This window comes from Paramisgurnus dabryanus, chromosome 24 (genome assembly GCF_030506205.2).
Source record: "Paramisgurnus dabryanus chromosome 24, PD_genome_1.1, whole genome shotgun sequence".
Lineage (NCBI taxonomy): Eukaryota > Metazoa > Chordata > Actinopteri > Cypriniformes > Cobitidae > Paramisgurnus > Paramisgurnus dabryanus.
In genome coordinates, this window is record NC_133360.1 from 19028078 (window position 1) to 19053013 (window position 24936).

At 35.6% G+C, this 24936-nt stretch overlaps 1 protein-coding gene across 3 annotated transcripts; it reads right to left on the minus strand.

Annotated features, from left to right (window-relative positions):
- Positions 1 to 428: 428 nt before the first annotated feature.
- fxr1 (FMR1 autosomal homolog 1) lies at positions 429 to 13958 on the minus strand. Of its 3 annotated transcripts, none has more exons than XM_065259375.1 (17): positions 13866 to 13958; positions 11873 to 11925; positions 11686 to 11779; positions 11512 to 11583; positions 11278 to 11426; positions 10014 to 10107; positions 9815 to 9931; positions 9428 to 9598; positions 9260 to 9338; positions 7456 to 7565; positions 6883 to 6969; positions 6582 to 6792; positions 6213 to 6428; positions 5478 to 5678; positions 5205 to 5282; positions 4290 to 4375; positions 429 to 1414 (listed from the first exon to the last, which is right to left on the minus strand). In XM_065259375.1, exons 1-17 carry the CDS (start codon positions 13914 to 13916, stop codon positions 1265 to 1267), a joined length of 2019 nt encoding a protein of 672 aa, XP_065115447.1. In that variant the 5' UTR covers positions 13917 to 13958; the 3' UTR covers positions 429 to 1264. The 3 variants fall into 3 exon arrangements, with proteins under 3 accessions (XP_065115447.1, XP_065115446.1, XP_065115448.1); XM_065259374.1 differs by having other exon boundaries at positions 6576 to 6792; XM_065259376.1 differs by lacking the exon at positions 5205 to 5282.
- Between the last annotated feature and the right edge of the window lie 10978 nt (positions 13959 to 24936).

A 24936-nucleotide genomic window follows, 5' to 3' on the forward strand; every position in this document is an offset into this window, starting at 1 on the left:
CTTTCGTTCGAAATCTCGGATAAAGCACAAAATCAGCAAAAATTCTTACTGTGTACCTCTCTTATTATGTTGGTCAGTTGAATGTTAAATAGATCCAATCCATGTTCAGTAAAAAACAAATATCTGATGCAGAAATAAACTAGCTTATAGGCCAACTATAGTATTGTATACTGTTTAATATCGGTATCGGTCAATAGTTGTTTGTTTAAATGGGTATCGGTCCAAAAAAGTCCTATCGGTGCATCCACTGATTATTACATGTGGCTGAAAACTATACAAAATGAGGATTTAAAACAAATGTAAATACTCTCAGGATTACACCTGAGGTTGTTGTCTGTTTTTTTTCAAAGCATAAGTGACAAAGCAGTGGAAAGGTAAAGTTGAAAGATTTTGCATTAACAAACCTTTTAGACAAGAAAAGATTGAAATCTTGAATACAACCATTTTGAAAGGTTGGCTGGAAGATCAAATGTTTATTTATGAACTACCTGCATACAAAACATATTGCACATCAAACAACCAGAATGATCCTTAAAAAACCCATAAGGACTAACAAACAGAGTTTATAGAACAGAACATCTGGAAATTGATCTTTCAGTAGTCCAAATTTGACACCTGCGTGCTATGAAGTTCAGGCAGTTTAGTGTTAAAAATGACTGCAAAGTTAATTTTAAATACTGTACATTTTAAAATAAATAAACAAAATTTTCAAAACAGTTTCTGTTGCCACCATTTCAACCTAACAGGCAAAAGATGAAAAGCCAATTTTATCTTACGGATTCTGAAAGGTAGTGTTTCACATACAGCATTTAAAATGGACAGAGTTAATAGACCAGTTTCCAGACTAAGATTATTTTTAAAGGTCAAGAAATGACTATTCAGTGCAAAACATCCTTTTCCCATAACCCTTCCCCAACGTGAAGTGGTTGCATATTAAAACGTAACAAAAAGCAGCTAAGGATGTCTTGGGAGTCTTTCTGTAATCACTGTTTCAGACCAGTTTGTTTTTATTTTTCTATAGCCAGCCAACATAATGTTGAAACTACGCTCTGAAGGCACAACATCTGATCAGGAACATACTTAGATGTAACTTTTTTGTCTCATAATTTTTTTTTTAATTCTCATTTTAATTCTGTCCCATTGTGAAGGAACTGAAAAGTGCAATTGAGAATGTGGAAGTCCATTTGTCTATCTTTGGCAAGCTCATACAAGCACTATTGTAAAATTGTAAAGGTTATGAGTTTTGAGTAATAAACCGAACTGATTAGGAGACTCCGTTGACAACAGCTGGCTTGGCATTTGGAGTCTTGTCGGTGAAGGCTTGGGAAGCATCGTTCGACTCTTCATCTTTGGTGCTGGGGCCGTTGCTCACAGCTTTAGTGGGGCTGTGCTCAGGAATAAACTCTACTTGACCCTGCAGATAAACCGATACAGATAAATATCAAAGATCTTACACTGTAGATTTACACAACAAAGCATTTTCAAAATCTAGGGTTTTGACACTTTTTGACCAGTTTCTCCTTCTATTACAGTGTTTGTGACAAATTTAGGAAAAGGTTGAAAATTGCTTATCCAAAGATAATACTGCACTTACAAGGAGGAATAATATTTAGCAATGAAATATTTTAGATCACTATTTTCAGATTCCAGTCTGTGAAAACCCAGCTAAAGTCATTTATTTGTGATTTACCATTTTCTACATAAAATCATCTTATATAATGTTAAGAACATATACATACAAAATAAAATCTTGATATCTTTAATACTGACTGAGTAATGTCATGTCAAATATTGAAATCAATGACTGAAATCAAACTATTGTTTTAATTGAATAACTTCAACTTCAACACTTTCCAGATTAAATGCGTGTTCTTCGGCTCAGATTCTGTGAAATAATTTTCTAAACGTGACGTATAGTCCACTGTGACTTATATATGTGACCAGTCACGGAAAGTAGGGACACAAGTCGGATCTGGGGCATTTTGAGTTATTCATATATTCTGAAAGGGCAGTTTCTAAGCTTTCTAACGATGTGTAACACATGGAAATCTGATAAGATTTGGAGAAGTTGTGGCCATTTGAATGTAACACATTCAAGAAAGAGAATGCTGAGAAATTTGAGAAAGAAAAAAGTTAACACTTTTCCTTTTCCCTGGCTGGAGAGACAATAGGGCTCATTTACATCTCATTTAGCTAAGCCATATCCCCTGTAAAGCCGTTTTGAGATACAGATGTTCTAGCATCATATGTAGTATTTTATTACAGAAGTCCGAATGAACAACATGCAAAAATAAACAGGACTTTTACCTTTGTGGGGATCACAAGTCGAATCCAGTCTGTTTCAGATTATTTTAGTCCACAAATGCGTATAATCCGTGAAATATAGATATATAGTCTATTGTTTACATCAGATTTCGCATGAACTTCTGGTAATACAATATAATACACAATCTGAGGACTATTTACATCGTAACATGATTACATTCCAGTATTTATATTTCGTTAAACACATGAACCCGTCTTCAAATTTTGTATTTAGGGAGGTAGTATAATCCAAAAACAGCACCGTCGAAAACGTGACGTCCTTTAGAGATGTTACCAATCGCTCGCTCGTTCCTTCATCAGCCAATGACTTCATGGAAAATATTAAGACAAAACATGTAGCCAATTATATAAAGAGTTTAGCGATCTCTGTGTAACTTATATGTGTTTGACTTCATGCTGTGCTGCAAGAACTGACACACAGATGACGTCAAAGTACAGTACGGAGAGCGAGTCGAAATTAAACTGCTCCGTAAGATTTCTTGAAGAGCTCTCGCGGTGCTTTGACGTCATCCGACTGCGGCGCCCCATAAAGTCAGTACTGACTGTTATTTGTTCCGCCCCAGCTTCTTTTATTTTTCTTTTGTTTTGTGCGCCTGAGCTTCATTTACAGTCTGGGGAGACGCAAGCTATAAGTTTGAAAAAAATAAATAAAACTAAGCAAACATGTCTGAGGAACAGGGCAGCCGCGTCACTACAATCACGTGACTTCACGCTCGAGCCGGAAGAGAAGACAATGCTGAATAAAGTCGTAATTCTTGATATTTTTGGACCAAACTGTATTTCCGATGCTTCAACACAATCTTATCGACCCACTGATGTCCCATGGACTACTTTGATCATGTTTTTAATACCTTTCTGGACATGGAAACCGTACATAGAATTTCAATGGAGGAGACAGAAAGCTCTCGGACTAAATCTAAAGTTAAAACATCTTAAGCTGTGTTCCGAAGATGAACGGAGGTCTTCCGAGTTTAGAACGACATATGGGTAAGTCATTAATGACATAACTTTCAGTTTTGGGCGAACTATCCTTATTCAGTAGTCACGCTGTTCCCTTTGGGGGCGGAGGCGAAAACACAAGCTTATCCAGTATGTAAATATAAACACAGACAATGACGCCCCCCGCTGCACGCTAGAATCTCCGGAAAAACAAGCCTATTTCAACCGCAAAATGTACGCTTTTAAATATATATAAACTGCTATCTCAAACATGGAGAGGCTTCTTTGTGACCTCAACTAACAGATTCTGCAATAAAACGAAAATCACAAATTTTGAAAAAAAAAACGTTGATTCTCATTTTCTCGAAACTTGTGCTGCCGACTTGTGTCCCTGGTTTCCGTGATGGGTCACATTTGTTATTTCGTCTTAATGACACATTTTTGAATGATGCGGCTTATACTCCGGTGTGGTTTATAGTCCGGAAAGTACGGTATTCAAATTATTGTCATCACTAATAAAAAAAAATGAATGTACAATAAACTCAATTGTTTTTGTTAACACTAATAAAGTTTATTAAGTTATCTTGAACTTTTTTTGCAAAATTATTGTTTAAATTACTTAAATAGCATGGAACCTGTTGACACATTTTTTTTAGTAAATCTAACATTTACTAACATTAACTTATAGCCTGAGCAACACATGGTCTTAGTAAAAAAGGAACTTTAGGAGATTTAGGTTGTTGTGTTCACCCTTGTAGTTCAGTTCTCAGTCCGGAACAAAAAATATTTGTTCCCAGCTCGCTTAGTGTTTACACTGGCATTTTTAACAGAGAACCGAACAAGGGCATAATGATGAGGTCAAAACCTGATTGATCAACATTTAACTGTTTTTTCGACCGAGTTTAGCAGACCAGGTAATGAACAATACAGCCTGTGTACTAAATGTGTTTTAGTAAATAGCAAAATGTAAACAGGATCAATTTCAAATTATGCTGATTGATTTCAAAACTGAAAAAGATAGTTACCATGTCCTTTTTATTCTTCCTCAGATCTCTTGGGATTTTCTGCCTGCTTTGAGAGTCGGCACGTGATATGTAGTCAGCAACAGTAACTGCAGCACATAAATGATTTAATTTGCAAATTAACTTTGTAATTCCAGCTAAAAACAACTGATGTGTGCTGTACTTGCTATGACAATGTCAGCATATAAGCTGTGTTATATTAAAAACAAATTGGTATCAAGAAGCTATTTCACCAAAACAAGGGTTAGACAAAAATGTTTTTATTTACTCAACCTGATGTCATTCAAAAACCCATGGCTAACAACATCCACAGCTATATGAAGAAAATGGAAAGATACTTTCCCATTTCAAAACATTTCCAAATATAAAAAATATGTATAATAATTGTGATGTTGCATGTGATTTTAAACTGATACTCAATAAGGAAACTTCCCTTTTGTTATAGATCTAAAATATTGGGCACACATTGCCAACAGTCCCATTCAGTTCATCTCAGTGAATTTAATTACTATGAAGGTGGAAGATTTTTAGGAAAAAAGCTTAATCAATCTGTTGACATTTAAGAAAGTCAGTCACATGGGTTTAAATTGAGTGACAGAAATTTCACTATAATCTGTACCTCTGAAGTAAGACAATGTCATGCGATTACAAAAACATGCAAAACTGGACAGCTTTATAAAACTGCTGTTAATGCTAATAATTTGCACTAATGTGCAACTAATTAGAATTGAATGTCAAAGTTCAGATCCACTTTCCTAAATAAAAAACCTGTTCAGATTGCCTGGAAATATATTTTTCATTTATTAATCCATTGTGACTCTTCTGTAATGATCCATTTGAAGGCCTGATTTTAGTCAAAACAGGCAGAAAGTGCCATGCAGCTTGGATTAACACCCGGTGTTAATTCATACTTGTTACCTGGCTGCCTCTCTTCAGGAGGGTGAAAACGACGGCGGCGGCTACGATTACGCCGCTGTGGTTTAACTTCAGCATCATCTATAAAAGATTGGTGGAAAACCTAACCTTAAATATGAATGAAAAGCCATTTCTGATTTGTTGTTGCTGAATGTGTGAATTATTTTTTATCAGTAAAATTTAGTTTTGTCCAGATTTTTTTCTGTCTCTACTGTTCTGTGCTATAGAAATAAAACTAAATTTAATTCAGAACTTATTTTCCTCACGCAGGCTTACCAAGACCGTTCTCGCTGAGAGAGGCGTTGTCCGACTCACTCATGCCATCTATAACTGTGGTGTCTTCGTCAGTGCGACGGCGACGAGAGCGTCTGCGACGGTTGGTGTTCATCTGAGAGTCGCTGGCGTCAGTGTCTGCTGTCTGATCCGTCTCGGTGTTGTCCAGCAGACTGTATGGGTTTCCATCCGGATCTTTCAGAACTGACAAAAAAGTCTGAATGCTTAGAAAAGAAGTAACACAACAGTAGTCTATCCACAGAATCTGACAACTGTAGCACAAACACCCTTTAAAACTTTTTTAAATAATAAAAAATTATTATCAAACTTCTCTTTCTTCAGCTGAACAAAAAGATGATTTTATCAGACGCACACGCATTGTCACGGTTATATAATAATGTCATATAATATTATGTCATGAGACACAAGATCATCGATTCTGTATTCATCTTACCTCATACATCTGGGATGGATTGAAGGTCAGTGAAATATAAAAGTATTTTAATTGTTGTTTAAACTATTGTTTTAATGTTATAGAAGAGATTCCGACATACTTGATCCTGCTTACAGTAATCACACATCCAAACAAAGCTTTACAGTTACATTACCTTGAAAACCTGGATTATTTTAAGGCCTATTACAGCTTATTACGACTTTATGTTTTACATTAAATGTGTTTACTTTTATTTCTTTAATAAATGTGTTATTGCTTAAAGGGTGGATGCTCTTTTAGTTTACCTGAGCTAATAGAGTTGGACAGCCCTCTTCCTGAGCCACGGCCTCTGCCCCCGGGTCCTCCACGTCCCCGGCCCCTTCCCTCTCCAGGCCTCCTCCTGCTGTCTCTCTGCTGTCTGGGGCCCCGGTCAGACTCCTCTCCTGCCTGGGACCAGTCGCTTAATTCTTCTTTACGCTCAGAATCGGTCCCAGAGGCATACGAGTGCTCAGAGTTAGTGCCTGTCAACCACATAAAAACAAAGCTACTTTACTAACCCTTACACCAACCATAATTTAGGACCATTAAGATTTTAGTTTTGTAACAATTTACATTAAATTAAGCAAATTATCAGATCTATTTTGATAAAAAAAACTTGAGACTAAGACCTCTACCGTAGCCAGATGTGTATGCAGGACCCCGCCGGCCACGGCCCCTGCCGGTGTACGAGCGGTTTACATGGAGCGAGGTGTTAGACGTGCTCTCATCAGTGGTGTAGCCCTTGTCCTTGTCGGTGGGTCGGTTCGAGACAGGCCTGTAACCCATCCCGATTTGACGTAGCTGCTCGTCAATCTGTAGTCGTTCCAAACGCAGCTGTTCAACTTCCTATGCACACACATAAGTGCTTCAGTTTCTCAAAACAATCACAGGTCTATTACTACACCACAGCTGGTGTGTATAGTTTCTAATACTCACATTCAGGTAGGCAATATGGTATTCTAGTAGGACTTGTACATTTCCAATATTCTCTTTTGTTCCAACAAATGTAAATGGAACCATTCCCTATAAAAACGAAAGATAATACATTACTGTGTGTAGGATGTTCTGGTAAGTTGAAAGTAGGGGAGGGCGGTATGACCAAAAATCAATTTCTTGGAATGAGACATTTTATTTCTCGGTAACAGTATATTTCACGGTACATATGTTTTTCAGTTTATATTGTTTTGAAACATCAAAATTTGCCACTCACTATTGCTTTTAACTTAATGCTCACCACGGTTTTAAAATATGGGCAAGTTAACGTTAGTTTTAAAATAAAAAAAGTCCCAGAAGATAACATAACATATGAAATTGCAAAATAACTCTTTCCTTGTTATGAGTGGATTATTTTATATTACCTTCACTCTCAGTTTAACATGAGGGAGTGCCGAGTTAGCCACAGCCACTTATTTACATTCCGCAAAAAATATGTTACGTCTGACATTTTTTTTTCACGAATATACCATCATAACGCCCACCCCTAGTTAAAAGTGTCAAAAATTTTCTTACTTCTTGTCGAGGAAGTTTGTTGTCATTGTCGCCTTCAATGCGCACTCTTACCACTCCAGATTTGTCAACAATCTCCTGGATAACTTTGCCATTTTTGCCGATAACCTTTCCTACAAAGAGAAGATTTATGATTAAATTATTTCATAATCAGAAAATTCCAGCAATATAGGCATGGCATTAATGGCCGGTTTCCCAGACAGGGTTTATGGCCCAATCCCATTTCTCTGTTTTAACCCTTAGTTTTGCATGTTCACATGAAAGTAGGGCCCAGCTAAGGTGTATGGGTAAGGGGTAAAACAGAGAAATGGGATTGGGCATAAATCTAGTCCCAGACTACAATGTATGTTTGAGCTGTCTTAACTGAAAACAGCTTGCACTGACATATCTTAAATAAATATCACTGCCATTGTCTTAAAAGGGACATTTCACAAGACTTATTTAAGATGTCAAATAAATCTTTGGTGTCCCAGAGTACATATGTGAAGTTTTAGCTCAAAATATAATATAGATAATTTATTATAGCAAGTTAAAATTATCACTTTGTAGGTGTGTGCAAAAATGTGCCGTTTTGGGTGTGTCATTTAACATGCAAATGAGTTGATTTCTGTAATAAATGGCAGTAGCATGGTTGGATAGTGCAGATTAAGGGGCTGTATTATCCTTGACATCACAAGGGGAGCCAAATTACAATTACAATGATTTTTTCACATGCTTGTGGATAATGGTTTACCATTTTTCTAGGTTGATAAAAGCATGGGGGACACAATTATAGCACATGAACATGGAAAAAGTCTTATTGTCATGGTATGTCATCTTTAATATGCACACCGGTACGTTTTTTTGCAAGGTATGTCTTTAAAAACTTAAATGTCCTAATATAACTAAAGCCTAGTCCTGGCTTTATCTAAACCCTGTCCAGCAAACCGCCCCTAACATTTTAAACATGATATGTAAATTCTCAGAGATGTTCAAAGTGCTATACATTTGTACAATTTCTTTAATCTAATCGTAGACAAAAGACAGCAGCAAATTTTAGAAGTTTAATTTCAGTTTAAATCAGGAAATATACTTAATTATGGAGGTAAAATAAATTATTTTACTTTCTAAATCTAAAAAGTTTAGATAGCAAATGTAAGTATAGTATGAAAAAACACCCTTATAACTCACTTTCTTCGAAATTAAGTAATATTTACTAATAATTTGCTGATCAACGTAACAGACAAAAATTAGTTCTGATTTCAGTTATTGATTTGACATCATTTTAATCTTTGACATGACCTTACTCAAAGATATCAAGGTTATGTTCACAGAATGTTCTTTACGTTACGTAAGATGATTTAATGTAGAAAATTGTAAATCACAAAATGACTTTAAACTGGATCACATATTATGCACACTTGGGTATAGTTCAACCAAAATTTTTTCAATCCATGATTTTCCAAATTAGTATGATTTTTTTTCATTTTATTTTTTATAATAAAATTTGTTTCAAAGACATGAAACAGAATCCAGAAGCACTGTGCAATTAACAGACGCAACAGAAAAGTGATCTGAATGATCCTTGGTAATGGCAGCAAGCATAATTTTACTGGGTTTTTACTGAATTGTTTATCTTGGTAATCTTTCAATAAAATTTAGCAACTTCCTTCTTAAAGCATTTCCATTTTAAACTCCTCCCTTCTAACCACTTCTCACCAATCAAAATAGATCAGATTGAAAAAATATATCAATATTTAACAGAAATATCTTTTTGATGTTGACCTGAAGCATGACTGGCAAATAAAGAGGAAATAAAATAACATACCAACAAGATTCCGAGGAATTTGAACAGAATCTTCCAGAAACTCAAGATAATTTCTTGCTTTCTGTACCGCCTCAACTGTCTGAAAGGCAAAGTTTAAGAATGCAATTTCATTTGACTTATAAAAAAATAATCACTGCAATTAACATTAAGGATTGAAAGCTGACGTACTTCTCCATAAACCCTAAAGGTTCCAGTCTCCTCATCCAATTCGATGGCAGTCACTCCAGGCACCTTCCTGGCCTGCTGGATGTTACTGCCGTGACTTCCGATTGCGAGTCCCATGAGGTCTTCTCTAACAGTAAACTCCTCTTGAAATGCAGAGGCCAACTGCTTTGTACTCTAAATTAAACACCAACAATTTATTAACCTCTATTGAAGCATAATATTGAAAATGCATTGCAGAAATACAAAAAAATGCATTGCAATCAGTATTTTATTAAAATGTGCCAAAATATGGCGAATATATAGAGGACCACATTTATAAAGGGTCTCAAATGAATAACGCTTCATTAAATCAAAGAAACAGATCATGAGTTGATATGAGAGCTGTTTTACCTCGAGATGTTTGTTGGCCTCCTCATTTCTGGACATAAGCATGAGTTTTGTGCGAATGCTGCGTAAATGCATGTCACTTAGCAGGGAGACACGCTTGACAGTGGCTTCGCTCATGGACTAGAGGTGTTAAGAAAGTACAATAAGTTTTTGTCAAAATCAGACCTACTTACAACAAGTGTTAAGGAAACAAGGGACTTACCAGAACAATCAGTTGGTTTTGCTCTGTGCTGTAGACAATCCGAATGGCTCCGACTGCTTTTTTGAAATCCTTGTGAGCTTGTTCGTTCTCACATCTAACAGTGTAAAAAAGGAATTCTGTGAAATCTTTCACCAGTACCATTGTAACAGAGCAGTATTAGAATTTGTATAGGTAAAGCTCATGAAACTTGTCCACGCCACATCACACCAAAATCTAAGAAGCTTTTAGTCTGTAATTTCATAATCAGCCCAAATTAATCAGATTTCCCACATCTCTTTCTGTCTCGCTGAGCCTAAGAGCAGGGAGTTGTTGCGGCATGAAAACAAAGCTTGTTCTCGCATATTTCTAAACTTAAATGCAACATGTATACATAAATATGAAGAACTCAGATGCAAAACCCTTTAAGTGCGTCTGAAATTAGTATTTTGTATCAATACTCTTACAAAAACAAAGTGGTATTTCTAAATGGCCTGAGGTCAGAATTAAGTGAGAATTAAAATATCGTTCTCTCATTTTTGACAGATGTGTCGTTTAGCAGATTTTGCATCTAGGCTCCTCATTTGTAAATCGGTTAATAGTTGACTGCACTTTAGTTGAGCCAAGGCAAAGTAATTCCTTGCATTTAAAAATCAATTAAGCCCACAAAGCGATGCAGTTTCGAAGTGCCACTCACTTATAACATAATATCCATCTTAAGAAGTCAAGATGGATCTGCAGCAGTTTTAAGTTTAATAGTAAGTAAAAAGCAACAGAGTTACATGATTAGCACCTTATAGTGTAGCACCTTTAACATTAATAATCTGATTTCCTTAAAACTTCCCATACAACTATATTAAGCAATGACGCTCTACTAAACTCTACTAAGATCTAAACTAACTGCTGATTAATTATAATTGGCAAATATTATGGATTTATATTCAAAAACAACAATATAAACATAAATCAGCACAAGATTTTATCACTTTGGTGGGAAACTTATGGAGGGTTTTTAAACCAAAGGAGGTTTGTAGTTTCTAGCTTGACATGCACTTGTAAAAAGTAATGGTTTCATGAATCATCCCTGAAATTGTTTAGCAAAACAGATTTGCTTTCATTGGTTGACCTAATATAACTAGATCTGCCTGGTCAAAATCTCATTACATGAGATGGCTTAAATACAGCTGTGTTTAGATTCACATCACTCAAAACACACCCTCTTATACATATAACATGGAGAGATTTTATGAGTTTGACCCATTTCCTTCATTGTTATGCCATTACTCACGCTGCTCTGAGATCTTCAGGGACGGGAACAGTGCACTTAAAAAACGTATTCTTTGTCACAGCTTTATTGCGGTTCACTGGGCGGAGACGCTCAAATGTGACTATTTCGTTGTAGGTGGCATCACATGCTGCATATTCAATCACATAAAACTGCAAGAAACAAAAGTGAAAGTAAATTAGAGCTCAACTTTGAGATGTGATATGAAAGTGCAGTAAACAAGCAAGAAATACTTACATCTCCTTTCATCATGCGTACTTTAGCAAGCCACCAGCCGCACGGCTCCTGCTCATTTGCTCTGGAGTATATCTGAGAAGAGAAAGCTACCGGTTACTAAACAGAAGCCCTATGAAAGTGACATTGTGGAGGTAAAAGTGAAACTTTAGTGATAATACCAAACACATTACTCACCTCCACTTCTTCCCCTTCACCGATGTCCTTTTTTGCATCGGCGGGAGGTGGCAACCGCACATCTGCGAAAGGGACTTGTCTTTCTGGCTGCCAGCTAAAATAATTTTAAAAAAATGTTGCTCATTTGCCAGCTGTTGCTTTGAAACCATTACTGTCAAATAATTACAAATGATTTGCTTAAACTCACTTATTTTCAAATGAAATGGAGAGCGAGTCGTCGTGAACATCTTTGACAAAGCCCTGAAATGAAAAGATTTAAGAAAACACATTTGTCCGACTAAAACTGATAAAAACACAAGCATATTCACACCAAACTCAGAGGTTATAGAACACATAGGGCCAGTTTCAGGGTTAAAATGAATCCAGTACTAGGCCTTATAGTATATTAGCTTAATTAGTTTAGTTTTTACAAACAAACAAAAATCAAAACTGGTATGCATATTGAGACAAATATGTTAAGATATGTCAGGGCAAGATATTTTTAAATTAAGGCAGCTCAAACATGCATTTTAGTCTAGGACTAGGATAAGCCCTGCCCAAGAAACCCCTTAAAGTTGAAATTGCTGGTCAGCACACAATTAGTTTAGCCAAGCAGCTGCTGCATTCAAAATTACGTACTTTAAAAGTGTGTACCAAATTAGATTAGGTATCAGTACTGCTTTATTGTAAAAACAGTACATTCATATGTTTGGGTGTGCAGACATACTGTTTTCATTGACATGCGACCTCTATGCCCCTACCTGATGCCTGGTTCATACTGTAGATCAGATTTGCTGTATTTATTATATTTATTTTTATTACTTTGGTGATAACTCCGCTCGCATGCCCTTGTGGGATAGTAAAGTATCCATCGAATCCACACTTAAAAATCTAGCCAAAAGTTGTAAGTCATCCTTTTCGCCTACTGTATTTCAAATTTTACAAATTCAGAAATACTACTTGCATACTGATTTTCTATACTACATAGTACAGATTGAAGTAGGTGTTTTTGAACACAACCAGTGTCTCTGAAAGTTGACTCCAAAATGGGAGTTAGTGTCTCTTAAACATCATCTCAAAATAGAGCTGGTGGTAAAATAACAGCCGGGCCGGATGACAGCTGCAGATGGACAGTGAACAGCTGACATACACTGAGATAAGCAAGGGACAAAATGACTTCACAAAATAGGCACAGGGTGATACCGTGATCACAACTTTAATCAGACTTTTCAACTTGGCCTTACCTCATACGCTAAATAAAAATGTATTCACTTCATAGTTTTTATGAATCACAAACATCAGTACATATAACCATATTCTATTTTAACCTGACTAAAAAAGCCATCTTGAACTACGCAAATAGAGAGATTATGGCAACATTATTAATCCCTGGCATTTAATGCACATCTACTTTAAGTCCATTGTAATGAAAACAAATCTAGACTTGAAAATCTAAGATTTTTGACAGGTGAATATTATAATAAACATTTGAACTCAATGCTGTTTCTAATCCATTTTCAGACCACACCTTAAAAAAAAAACGAGCTTCCTGACTTCTTTACAGCTTATAACTAAATCTTTATATAAAGTAACCCAATCAGATCTTTAACTAGGGCTTATTAATCATATAACTGATGGATTAAAACTGTAGTTTGACGTGCTTTAATATGACATTACATCAGAACCTTATAAATATAAACGATGAGCATTTAAGAGGCTTTGTAACGCTACATTATTGACTTAATAAAAATATTTAGGCATCTTAACATGTATACATTTTGATTACATGTATCATTACTCATTCCTATAATAGAAAACCTGACTGAAGAATGTTAAGAACATTCAACAACTCGCATGTTTACAAACCAATAACCAGACAACACATGTAAGTTATGTTGATTTGACTTCACGATTCTGTTTCTCCTTCTTGGTGCAAAACTTTTTGAATAAACGTATCGCGTTAAAATTACAACTATTGTGTTATATGTTGAGTTTTTTTTTATTCAAATATTATCCGCGCGGGGTTGCTAATCGGCTAAAGGCTAACAGTGACACTGAGCTGAGCACTACTTAAACGCGCAAAAAGTACACAAAGCAAGGCGTTTTGCACAATTTCCTTATATGCTATACAATTTTTTGGTCTTAAGAGACAAATACAAACCAAATTTAAAAAAAGAAACGAAGTAAAATTATGAGTTTACCTTATAATAAGCTCCATTGGAGCCACGGACCTCCACCGTAAGTTCCTCCATGTTGAGCGCGCAGGGGATGCTGGGTAAAGTTCCAGAACTCAACAGGGCTGAGCAGTGAACTACTCTGAACTACACATTCTTTCTTCTTCTTCTTCTTTCGTTTTCTACACATTCTTTGACACTACAGATGTAAAGAGTACCTGAAAACTATAATTTACTTGTTAAAGTTTTTTAACAGTTTATTTAGGCTCAGTGATGTAGGCTACTACACTGTGTTCACAATTATTAGGCAAGTTGTATTTTTGAGGATTACTTTTGTTATTGTAAAACTACAGTGCTCTTGGTCAATTCAAAATGTTAACAAACCCTCAAACCTGAACATTTAAGTAAAAGAGAAGTTTTGGCTTTCTGACGAGAATATTTATATGTATACCATTATTAGGCAACTATTAGTGTGCAGAATTATTATGCAACTAAATGAAAAACAAAGATTTTCCCATCTCACTTTTATTTTCACCTTTTCTAAATTTACAAATATACAAATACTTGTGCAGTCGCAACCACAGCCTTCCAGACACTGTTCAGAGAGGTGTACTGTAAATGTCCTGCTTAAGAAGGTCCTTAAAGTTCTCAACAGGGTTTAAGTCAGGTGAAGAAGGGGGCCATGTCATTAGTTTTTCATCTTTAAGGCCTTTACTGGCCAGTACTTTAATGTATGTGATGGAGTGTTGTCTTGCAAATTCTTCTTGAAAGATGCAGACTTTTTCCTGTACTGTCCCACTGCATGTCTTCTATACTGCAGGCAGGCACTGACATGTATTATTAAAGATGGAGCTTTTGGGGTTGAAAACGGAAATAAAAAACAACTCTCACACCTAATAATAATGCTGTATTTTCATAAACAATCAATTGTACACTTAATATTTTGTATATTTAAAAAATTACTAATTAAATTCTTTCTTGGTTTATTTACTACAAAATTCATAAACCTAAAAAAATTAAAGTGTAATGAACTTATCATTACAAGATGTTGTGAGGTATACCATTAGCATTTGCATATGAAAATGTTGATTATTTATGGCTTGATTACAGAATAAAAACTAATTAGAACTTTATAAATATTCTGTGAAAATGACGTCATAGAGGTTTAAGCTCGTAGTATAATTGATGTTGTTTAAATGATATAAATCACTGTTCATGTGGTTATAATGTTTGCTTTGGTATACACAGACCCTGTTCAGCATGTTGTATTTCTCTCCACAATAATGAAAATACATGACAAAAATGCCGTTTTCTTTGTATTTTTGTGGATAATTTCTGAAGTTCATTATATGATTGACAAAGAATCAGTAATTAGTTTTTGTATTACGTTTATTATCATGAACACTAAAGTAAAATTAAAGTCAATTAAGTGAAGAAGTTGGACGGAGCAAAATAATATTACATTTTTTTTATGTTAAATTAACTGGAAATACAACTCATTGACCTTTATTTGTTGTAAGAGCTAAAAAAATTCAAATTTAATTTACTCAAGCTTTTGTAGGCTACACATTACTTCTTTACTAAACATTACATTTTTTTTTACAAACAATAAAACATAAGAGTTACAGGTTGAATATCTAAACTTCCATGTTATAAATCAGTATTTATTTACCATTTACTGTAGGTCAATATTTAAAACCAATATTTTCCGAATTAATTATGTTTGAAGAAAGGCAAATAAACATGCTTTAGTGCAAAATATACTTTATTTAAATTTAATTCAATACAAACAATTGTTTTGGTTATCATGTTTTTTATGGATTTAACACGAGACACATTTCTTAATGTAAACTCCAAGTGTAGATTATTTCATTACCATTATGTAACTGTAAATCAAAATAAGCCTTTTCCCTTTCATCTTTCTAATTTAACATAAAAATTTTTAGGTATTTTGCAATCTGCAGAAAAAAACTTCAGGGGTGAATCTAGGGATAAAACAGAAAACAATTTAAACAAATCAAACTAATTAATTGATTTTAGGCTTGCACTTTGACACTGATAAACTGCAAATACAGTGCAAGAGAGCTGCTCCTGACATCTAGTGGTGAAATACCAATATTTTAATTTTAGATGCTCTCTCGCAGACAATATTTGATAAAAAAGAATGTCTTACAAAAAGTGTTTATTGTTTATTATTATTTAAAGCAAATAAAAGTGGCCTTAATAGAGTTATATGATTAGAAAGAGAAATCTGTATTCATAGTCACCATTACATATGCAGTATCTTAGAAATATAAGCTATTGTTGTTACATAATCATAATTAAATCTAATATATATTGTGTTTGTGTGTCAAAATTGCAAAAAAATATAAAGACAAAAAGACAGATAGATACTTTATTGATCCCACATAGACAATAAACTGAAACATTACAGACCCCAATATACAAATACCACAATTTACAAGTTAAAAAAGCTAGATTTACAATTTAAAAATTAAACACAACATTTCTGTATGTTGATAAAACAACAGCGACAAGAATCTGACAGTATTTGCACAGTATATAACAGAATAATGAAAAAGGATGTTTGATAAAAACTGTGGAATAGGTGAAGTAAAAGAGTTGAACAATAAAATAACTCTAGAATATGGTGATGGGTTAATGACAACTCTGCACAAGGCAGATGAGTTATAATGATCTCCTGTATCGTTATCTGTTGCACTGGGGCTGGATCAGTTGATTGCTGATGTGCTTCTCATTTCAGCAAGCATGTCATAAAGGAAAGTGTAAGGTGTTGTCCATAGATGATGGTGAGCAATTTGGCTATAATTCTCCTCTCTGCCACAGCCTCCAGCAAGTCCAAATCCATTCCAATGATAGAGCCTGTCTTCCTAATAAGCTTGTTCAGTATATTGGCATCTCTGACTTTAAACCCTGAGCTCCAGCACACTACAGCATAGAACAAAGCACTGGGTGGGAACAACAGACTGATAGAACATGTGAAGCATTTTGCTTCACACATTGAAAGGCATGTCAGAATTAATAAAATAATATAATCTGTTCATAAACACTTATCAGTCACAGTATAGTCCCAAAACACTAAAGTGATCTTTACATCTTTCAATTATTGTAATTCACTCATCCAGTTTAGATTCATATTTGAAATGCATTCAATATTGACATGCTTAGCGTGTTTGTTCCTTGGTTTGCCACTTGATGGTAATACTCATGCAAATGTTATTCAATAACATACAACAAGGAATCCTGCAACATTCTGGGAATATATATTTGGGCCAAGGTCCCTGCAATCAGCCTCATCCCATATGTGTGTAAAATCTTGAGGCAAATAACTTAAAGTGCAGTGAAAATGTTTGACTGGGTTCACCAGCGTATCGCCATATAAGCATTTGTGGTCTGGCTGATAGTAAACCCCCATGTTCAGACTTAAACCAGTTTACGAATTCCATTATGCTAAGCCTGAGCGCTCTCACCGCTGATGAATGATTATAAAAATACATAATCTCCCGTGGTACCATCATTGCACTTTGACAGGAAAATTTCATTCATACTATCCAATTTTTCCCTTATTTAAAAAAGAAATTACTGGCGCCAGTAATCAGATATACAGGCTGGCTGTTTTTTGAGTTAAGCCCAACTTCTATTAGGATTTCACCCTCTCTCATTTTCAAAAGCATGCATACGTACCACGATACTTGAGGGCTCATTTGGACAACCCCCTTACAAAGCTGCAATGTTTTTATTTCATTTATCTGTAAAATTCCAACTTCAATGGTGTTTGATGAATTCTGTCAGAGATTGTTTTTGGTGTGCTGTTGCAGACTCTCATTTTAAATAAAAATCTCTTGTTATGGTAAGATGATCAATGTTGTACACTTTCAGAAAAATGTTAAAAGAAAAAATGGTTGCAAGCTGTCACTGTGGCAGTACCCTTTAGGTACCAATATATGCAGGGGCGTCATGCACCAATTTTTTTTAAGGGGGCACAGTGTCAACAGCTCACAGAAATTTGTGCATATACAGACATCAAACGAAATATTATAGAGCTTTCAGTCTTTTCCATGGCACTTACATTTCTAACAATCTGAAAACCCCTGCTTTCATGCAAAAACCTCCAAAATAAAAGTGATGACTAACTTTCATATCAAATACTATTCAATCGGAATAATGACACATTTGCATCATATTCACATCTGAAACGGCATGTTTTATTTAAGTCTTAATGGCTTGTTTAATTGTGTAATTAATGCATTTTGCACAACAACTACATTATCATATAAAATTAATGTAATTTTAAATCCATAAAGTATATAAACAACGAAAATTACATAAGCTATAGCCACGTGATTGATTTTAATGTTCAATAATGATTTTAAAAAATATGTTTAGATAAAATTATTAGAGGAACGGATTTTTGCATTAAATTTTACCTCATGTGAGCATGTGAGATTCCGCGCCCGCGTGAACTTTGGCGAACTTTGGCGTTGTGCCAAGAAGATGAATCTCTGCTAATATAACGTTGAGACGGTCACATTTAAAACCATACATTTTCTACACAGAGAAGGTTAACTGCACATTACCGTACTGGGGTTTGGAAATGTTGTGTGCGTTTCTAACACGTTTTAATTCCTCAGATAGCCAAATGCAGCAGCAAGCCAGCAACAGCAGAGAGCTCGTGAGCGCGCCCAGACACTGATGACGTCTGCGGCTGCGCTCTGACTGCAGCGCCAGCTGCCGCCAGAATAAAAGTAATGTAACATGATCAAAACACGATCAAAACGGCGAAAATCTCCGAAAAGTGACAAGGATGCAGCACAGAATGTATAATATTGTGCATATTAACAGATTAAAAGTCAAATAACAGATTAATGGACGTTTATTTGATTTTGAGGTTGGATGCAAAATCCATTGGCTCAAAAAAACCAAGGGGGCAGGTGCCCCCTCAGTTTGAATGGGCATGACGCCTCTGAATATATGTACTTTTGTGGAACTTATGTATTTTTGAGGTATACATGCACTGTCAGACAAAAAGGTTAAAACTGTACCTTTACTGTCACTAGGGTGATACCCTTAAAGGTTTTTTTGTACATTTATGAGTATAAACCGTTTCAGCAATAACAACATAAACAAACGGCTTTCGTGGAACAAACTTAACTTCTGGTAAACTTCTGCTAAGAATCAATAACAACATAGTCATTTTAGAGTACTTTATTTCTGATAACAAGCAAAATACAAAATAAAGTTGATTATCTTAGTTCAAATAATAGCTAAAGTGTATAAAAACACTGAGATAACGTTAATGTAAAATGTACTATGTAATGTATACAATGTTTACTACAGATCAGCTGCCAAACCTCCCTTCACATAGCTGTGATCCATGATCGTCGTCTCCCTTCGGCTTTAAGAAGCACAATTTTTTTCAAGGTATTTGTTCCAGCATTCAGTTTATCCAGACCATTAAACAAATAGAGACCAGAAGTTAAACGCGTAACCACGACAACGCACATGCGTCAGATGAAACCGTCTATACAACACATTGATCTGGTTTACCTTTAAGGACCAATTTTGTACCATTTAAATGTTAGGGGTACAAAACATTTACCTGTACCTGTAAAGGTACACAATAGGTCCTTAGGGTACTGTAACCAAAAAGTAATGTACCCAAAAAAGTTATAACATTATATTATGTTCTGTATCCCTGTACAAAGGTACAAATGCAACCTTACCACCTCAGCGACAGAAAGGTACAGTTTTAAACCTTTTTTCTTATAGTGTGTGCCTCTGAGGTGCCAATAGGCCCCTTTGGTACCAGTATACCTTTGAGGTACTAATATGCACTATTTTGTACACTCTTTGTTTTTTTAACCCAGAGTGGGGTCAAATATGGAAAAAAAACAACAGTTGGATTATTTCAACCCAAAGTTGGCCAAATAAAGATGAACCCAACTTAAATTATCACAGCTTAATTTGTTATAATCTATAGCAATAACTCACAATAAATCTTTGCCGCCTTAATATTTTTGTTGAATCAACTCAGATTTGCAAGTCATGTCAACTTACCATTATTTATCTTGACAAGAGATAAGTTGCCTTTTACCTATATTTTATAAGTAATAACAACTTATCTGTAGTTATAACAACTAATCTCTAGTCAAGATAAATAATAGTAAGTTAAAATTACTTTTAAATCTAAGTTGATTTAACAAAAACGAATGTAATGCAGCAAAGATTTTTTTACAGTGAAGGAATTTTACAATGTAGGTTTATTTATAACCTAATAGATGGGTTTATCCATATTTGACCCAACTATGGCTTAAACATTTTTGAGAGTGTACTAATATGTACCTGAGGTGTGTATACTTATTATATAAACTTGTATTTCTCAAAATGTTCATTCTTTAAACTCCAGTATTGCAAATATCAGACAGATATAGTTTGTTGTAAGTCTGATTGTTTTATTGTAAAATGCAAATCCTTGTCATGCTAAAACACATTTTTATTAGTATTAGCTAAGCTGAAATTAGATTTTTTTTATTGCATAAAACATTTTTTTTTTAATCTGAATAAAAAAAGATAATTATTTTCTCATAATCAGACAAAACTGGAGAGGGTGACGGAGAAGAGGAGTGAGCATATTAGTTTGTGCTCCACATGTCCAATTTGTCTCCAATCTGTGATGCATTTTTTAGCTATAATTGAAAATTAGCTGTACATCTTTTTTTAGGGGAAGGGTAATTTATCACAGCCCATTGTTCCTCAGTGACACTTTAGCCCTGCCGCTAACAAGGCTTTGGGAGCCGAGGGCTTGAGCCACGGCGAGCAATCCTGGTGTAAGGATGCATTTTCGCTGCTTTGTTGCTAATTGTGGCCTCCTTTCTATTGAATTGTGAGTCGAGTAAAAGAGCTTGTTGGCTCGATGCAGTAGAGCGACCAGGCCCTCTCCGGCTATTATCAAAGATACTCTTGATCTTTTCAAAAGCAGGAAATAGATTTTTTTCCCTCCTGTACAGGAAAAAAGTAATTTGCAATGCATCCATTAGTTTTTCATTAAAGCAAGATTAAATTGCACTGCAAATCACATCTGCTTTTGGATGATTAAAGGGTGGCATTTTAGAGGCCAAACCTAATTACTAGTCCAAATGAATGAGAGTAAAAAACAGGCATGTTTTTACATTAGATAGTGTGGTTTGTAATTAGATTGAAGCTAATTCCACTATTTCATCTCTTTTAATAAGATGAGAGTGTCCTCATCTTTCCCCTCGTTTTTGTGAAGCTGTACTATAACAGCTCCAAATGTATAATTTCGATAATGCCAAGAGTTTATAATAATGAAATTTCAAAGTAACCTGCTACAAGTGACTATTCTGCCTGGTATTGAATTTGTATGCATGGGGAATGAAGGAGGAACAGTTTAAGTTTTTAAACTAAGGTTTCAAGTTAAAATATGTCTGTTTTGCTGGAGAATTCAGATGTTTTCAGATATGTTCTTTTAACCCCTTATTGGTCGGAAAGTTTGTTAGTTATTATTTGTGTTCCAGTATAGCTCAACTGGTAGAGCATTGTGTTGGTAGCATAAGGGTCTTGCTCCAATCAAAATGATCACACATATTGATAAAATATATAGCTTGAATGCCCTGCCAGTCACTTTAAAAATAGATAAATGCAATGGGATTCATGTTAACATAATAAAGCATTGGTTAAGCAGCTCTGGGTGGTTGTGAGGGTGTTGCTAAGGTACTCATAAATGCTATGAGGGCATTGCTAAGTGGTTGCTATAAAGATGCTGAGGGTGTTGCTATGTGGCTGCCAAGGCATTCTGTGCAGTTGCTAGTAAAAGTGTGAATGTGTTTCAGGCCATTCTATATTTTAGTCCTATTATGAACAGGCCACCTGTCCAATGTGTTTTTCCTACCTGTGCTCTTTAACCAGCAGCCATATAACCCTGTAGCCCAAGACTGGTTACCCATTGAAGCTAAGTAGGGTTGAGCCTGGTCAGGACTGGGATGGGAGACGTCTTGGGGAAACCAGGTTGCTGCTGGTTGAGGTGTTATGGCGCTTTTCCATTGCATAGTACCCCATGGTTTAGTTTGGGTCGGGTCAGCTCACCTCACTTTGGCGTGGTTAGCTTTGCCATCGAGTTTAGTATCACTTCGCCGTGGGAGGCGTGTCGTTATATTTGTGCTGCATACTGCTGTGACAACATACAAGTGAGAGCGTCCTTGTACATTCCCATTCATTTATTTATTTATCAGCCCCCACAAAATTAAAATTGGCCACCACAAATAGATGTTTGCACATCGCGTTTATCACTAAGGTTACCTCTATCTCTCTTGACCGTTTCGGTTTAAACACCCGTGGCGTTATTAGTTGACACACTCCGCTGAGCCTTATTGAAGTTGCTTTTAAGCATAATACTGACGTGCTCGTTGTGAATGTTCCACCACAAACTGCAAGTTTGGAAAAAACTGTTATGGTGTCCCTGATTCTCAGCCTGTGGATGTTTTTCATCGTTAAATGGGAATTTGGGAACTTACTGTATAGCAGAGCACAGATGACAAAATTTTTGACGATTGACCAATCAGTGATCTACTGTGTTTTCGCGTCACGTTTGGTATCAGCTTGGGTCGCTTGGAACCCCAACCGAGGTGGTACGAAAAAAAGTATTGGGTACTACGTACTGCACCCAATGGAAAAGCTCCCAAAAGTAAGCTGACCCAACCCAAACCAAACCGTGGGGTACTATGCAATGGAAAAGTGTCATTAGTGAGAGCAGGGGGTCTTCACCCTGTGGTCTGTTTGGGTCCTACCACCCCAGTATAGCGACTGGGACACTATACTGTCAAAAAAGCAACATCCTTCAGATGAGACGTTAAACCGAGGCTCTCTGTGGTCAGTAAAAATCCAAGGATGTCTTTCAAAAAAAAAAAAAAGAGTAGGAGTGTGCCCCGGCATCCTGGTCAAACTTGCCATTGGCCAACTAATCATCCCCATATATTGTTTGGCTATATCACTCTGTCTCCTCTCCACAAATAAGCTGGTGTGTGGTGGCCGTTCTGGCGCAATATGACTATTGTCGCATCATCTAGGTGGATGCTGCACATTGGTGGTTGAGAAGTTGGAGGTTCTTCAGGGTGACGCCATTGAACCATTTTTGGTTCCATAAAGAATATTTTAGTTAGAGATTCTTTTAAGCACCATTTTTTTTTTTTACATTTTTAAAATGTAGAAAATATCTTTATACTATATTAGCCAATATATGAAGTAAGAGTACCTCTTTATACTATTAAAACTAAAGGTGCTTAAAAGGTTTTTCAGTCAAATGTTTGTAGAAGAACCATTTCTTTAATACCTTTTTTCACTACAAAGAACTTTTTTGAAACAGAAAGGTTCTTAATGGAACCATTTAACCAAAAATGTTTTTTCTATCACATTGTGAAGCATCTTTATTTTTAAGAGTGGACATAGCAGATAAGCTGTAAGTGAAATCATAAACAATAATGATGAGATTAGGAGCATCAAAGTTTGATTTTACTCATTGATTTCAATCTTTGACATGACCACTCAGTCAATATAAAGATATCACGATTAAATTTAGTTCTTTACATTAGATTAGAGAATCATTTTATGTAAAAAACAGAAAATAAAAAAATATTACCTTTGCTGGGCTTTCACAGACTGGGTCATATGTAATTACATTGATAGATGCTAATTTTCGCTGAAATGCGGATGTAAGTTTAATGAAAAATCTAGCACTGCAAGATGTGGAAAACATTTAGACTTATCAAAATGTGTAAACATGGCATTTTTTCCGCAATGCCCAAACTACCTTTCCTTGCAAAAAAATATATGCAGTAGCACTAATTTTTAGGGTGAAAATCGTGCCATTTCTGCTGAAGTGAGATTCTGCGCCTCAGAATTCAAAACCCATAAGGTTTCAGCCAAAGCTTATGCTAAGCTTGTTAGTGTCTCTGATGCCACATGCGATAGAGCCACAGAATTACCATAAATCAGCAGAATTAACTATGATCTTCAACGGCGTGTTTAAACTGGCCAACACAACTTTGCAATATGCTGTGCAGAATATTATGATAACAAACCATTCTAAATGCTCATAATCTGCTTATGTCCATGGTTCATATATATTCTGCATTAATACTTTTCCCCTATATTCCACACATGTTCTGACACGGTCATAACAGATGAACACATGCACATTTGTTATAAAAAAAGTTTTAAAAGTGTACAGTTTTGAAATTCACACATTGCACAGCGTAATGAGAATGCTTCAAGCGCCTGTAATTGTATAGTAGAATGGAATTCGTGGTGTCTTCCGGTGATAGTAAAGGGGGTGTGCGACTAATGATATAAAGGAAAGCCTGCATTTCATCAGATCTGAATCCTAATGTCACTTTAACGCAGAGCAAATGAATCTGTGCTGTAATAAGAAGCTTCAGAATTAGGTTGGGGTGGCAGAAAATTGCAAGCGGCAGGCACTTTTATCTTTGAATTTCACTTGTGCGCGAGCCAAAAAAAAAAAGACTTCATACATTATTTGGTTACATTCCATCAGTAGAAGAAATAATGCTGTGCAAATTGTATGCATGCTAATGATAAATAGAAATCCACCTGCTTTACGATAAAATGAGTTTAATTTTCCCATGCCCATTGCTGGCTGGGCTTTCAGAAATTACTTATGCACAGCTATTATTAAAATAGGTGGGAAGCAAATTAGAAAGTGTTCATATCTCTTCACTGGATTTAGCCAAGGCCCAGTCCCAGCCCCAGCAACTGGAGTCAGCAATTTCCTTCCCCATCCTCTCGGAAATTCTGCTCTCTCTCTCTTGAAATACCCATCCTAGTTTCTCTGCCGTATTTCTAAAGCACGCTTGTAGAAGCCGAGGCTCTGTGTTTACCAAATTAACCCAAATCTTTTCTAGGCTACAAATGTAATGGAATTCAAAGACTTTTCAAAACATGTATATTCAAATGTGTCTGAATAAGTTGGATGGGGCTGTATGAAAAAGATGCTCAGAAAAGCGTGTTCGGCACTAATCGTGTTGCATCATCGATTATTACCACA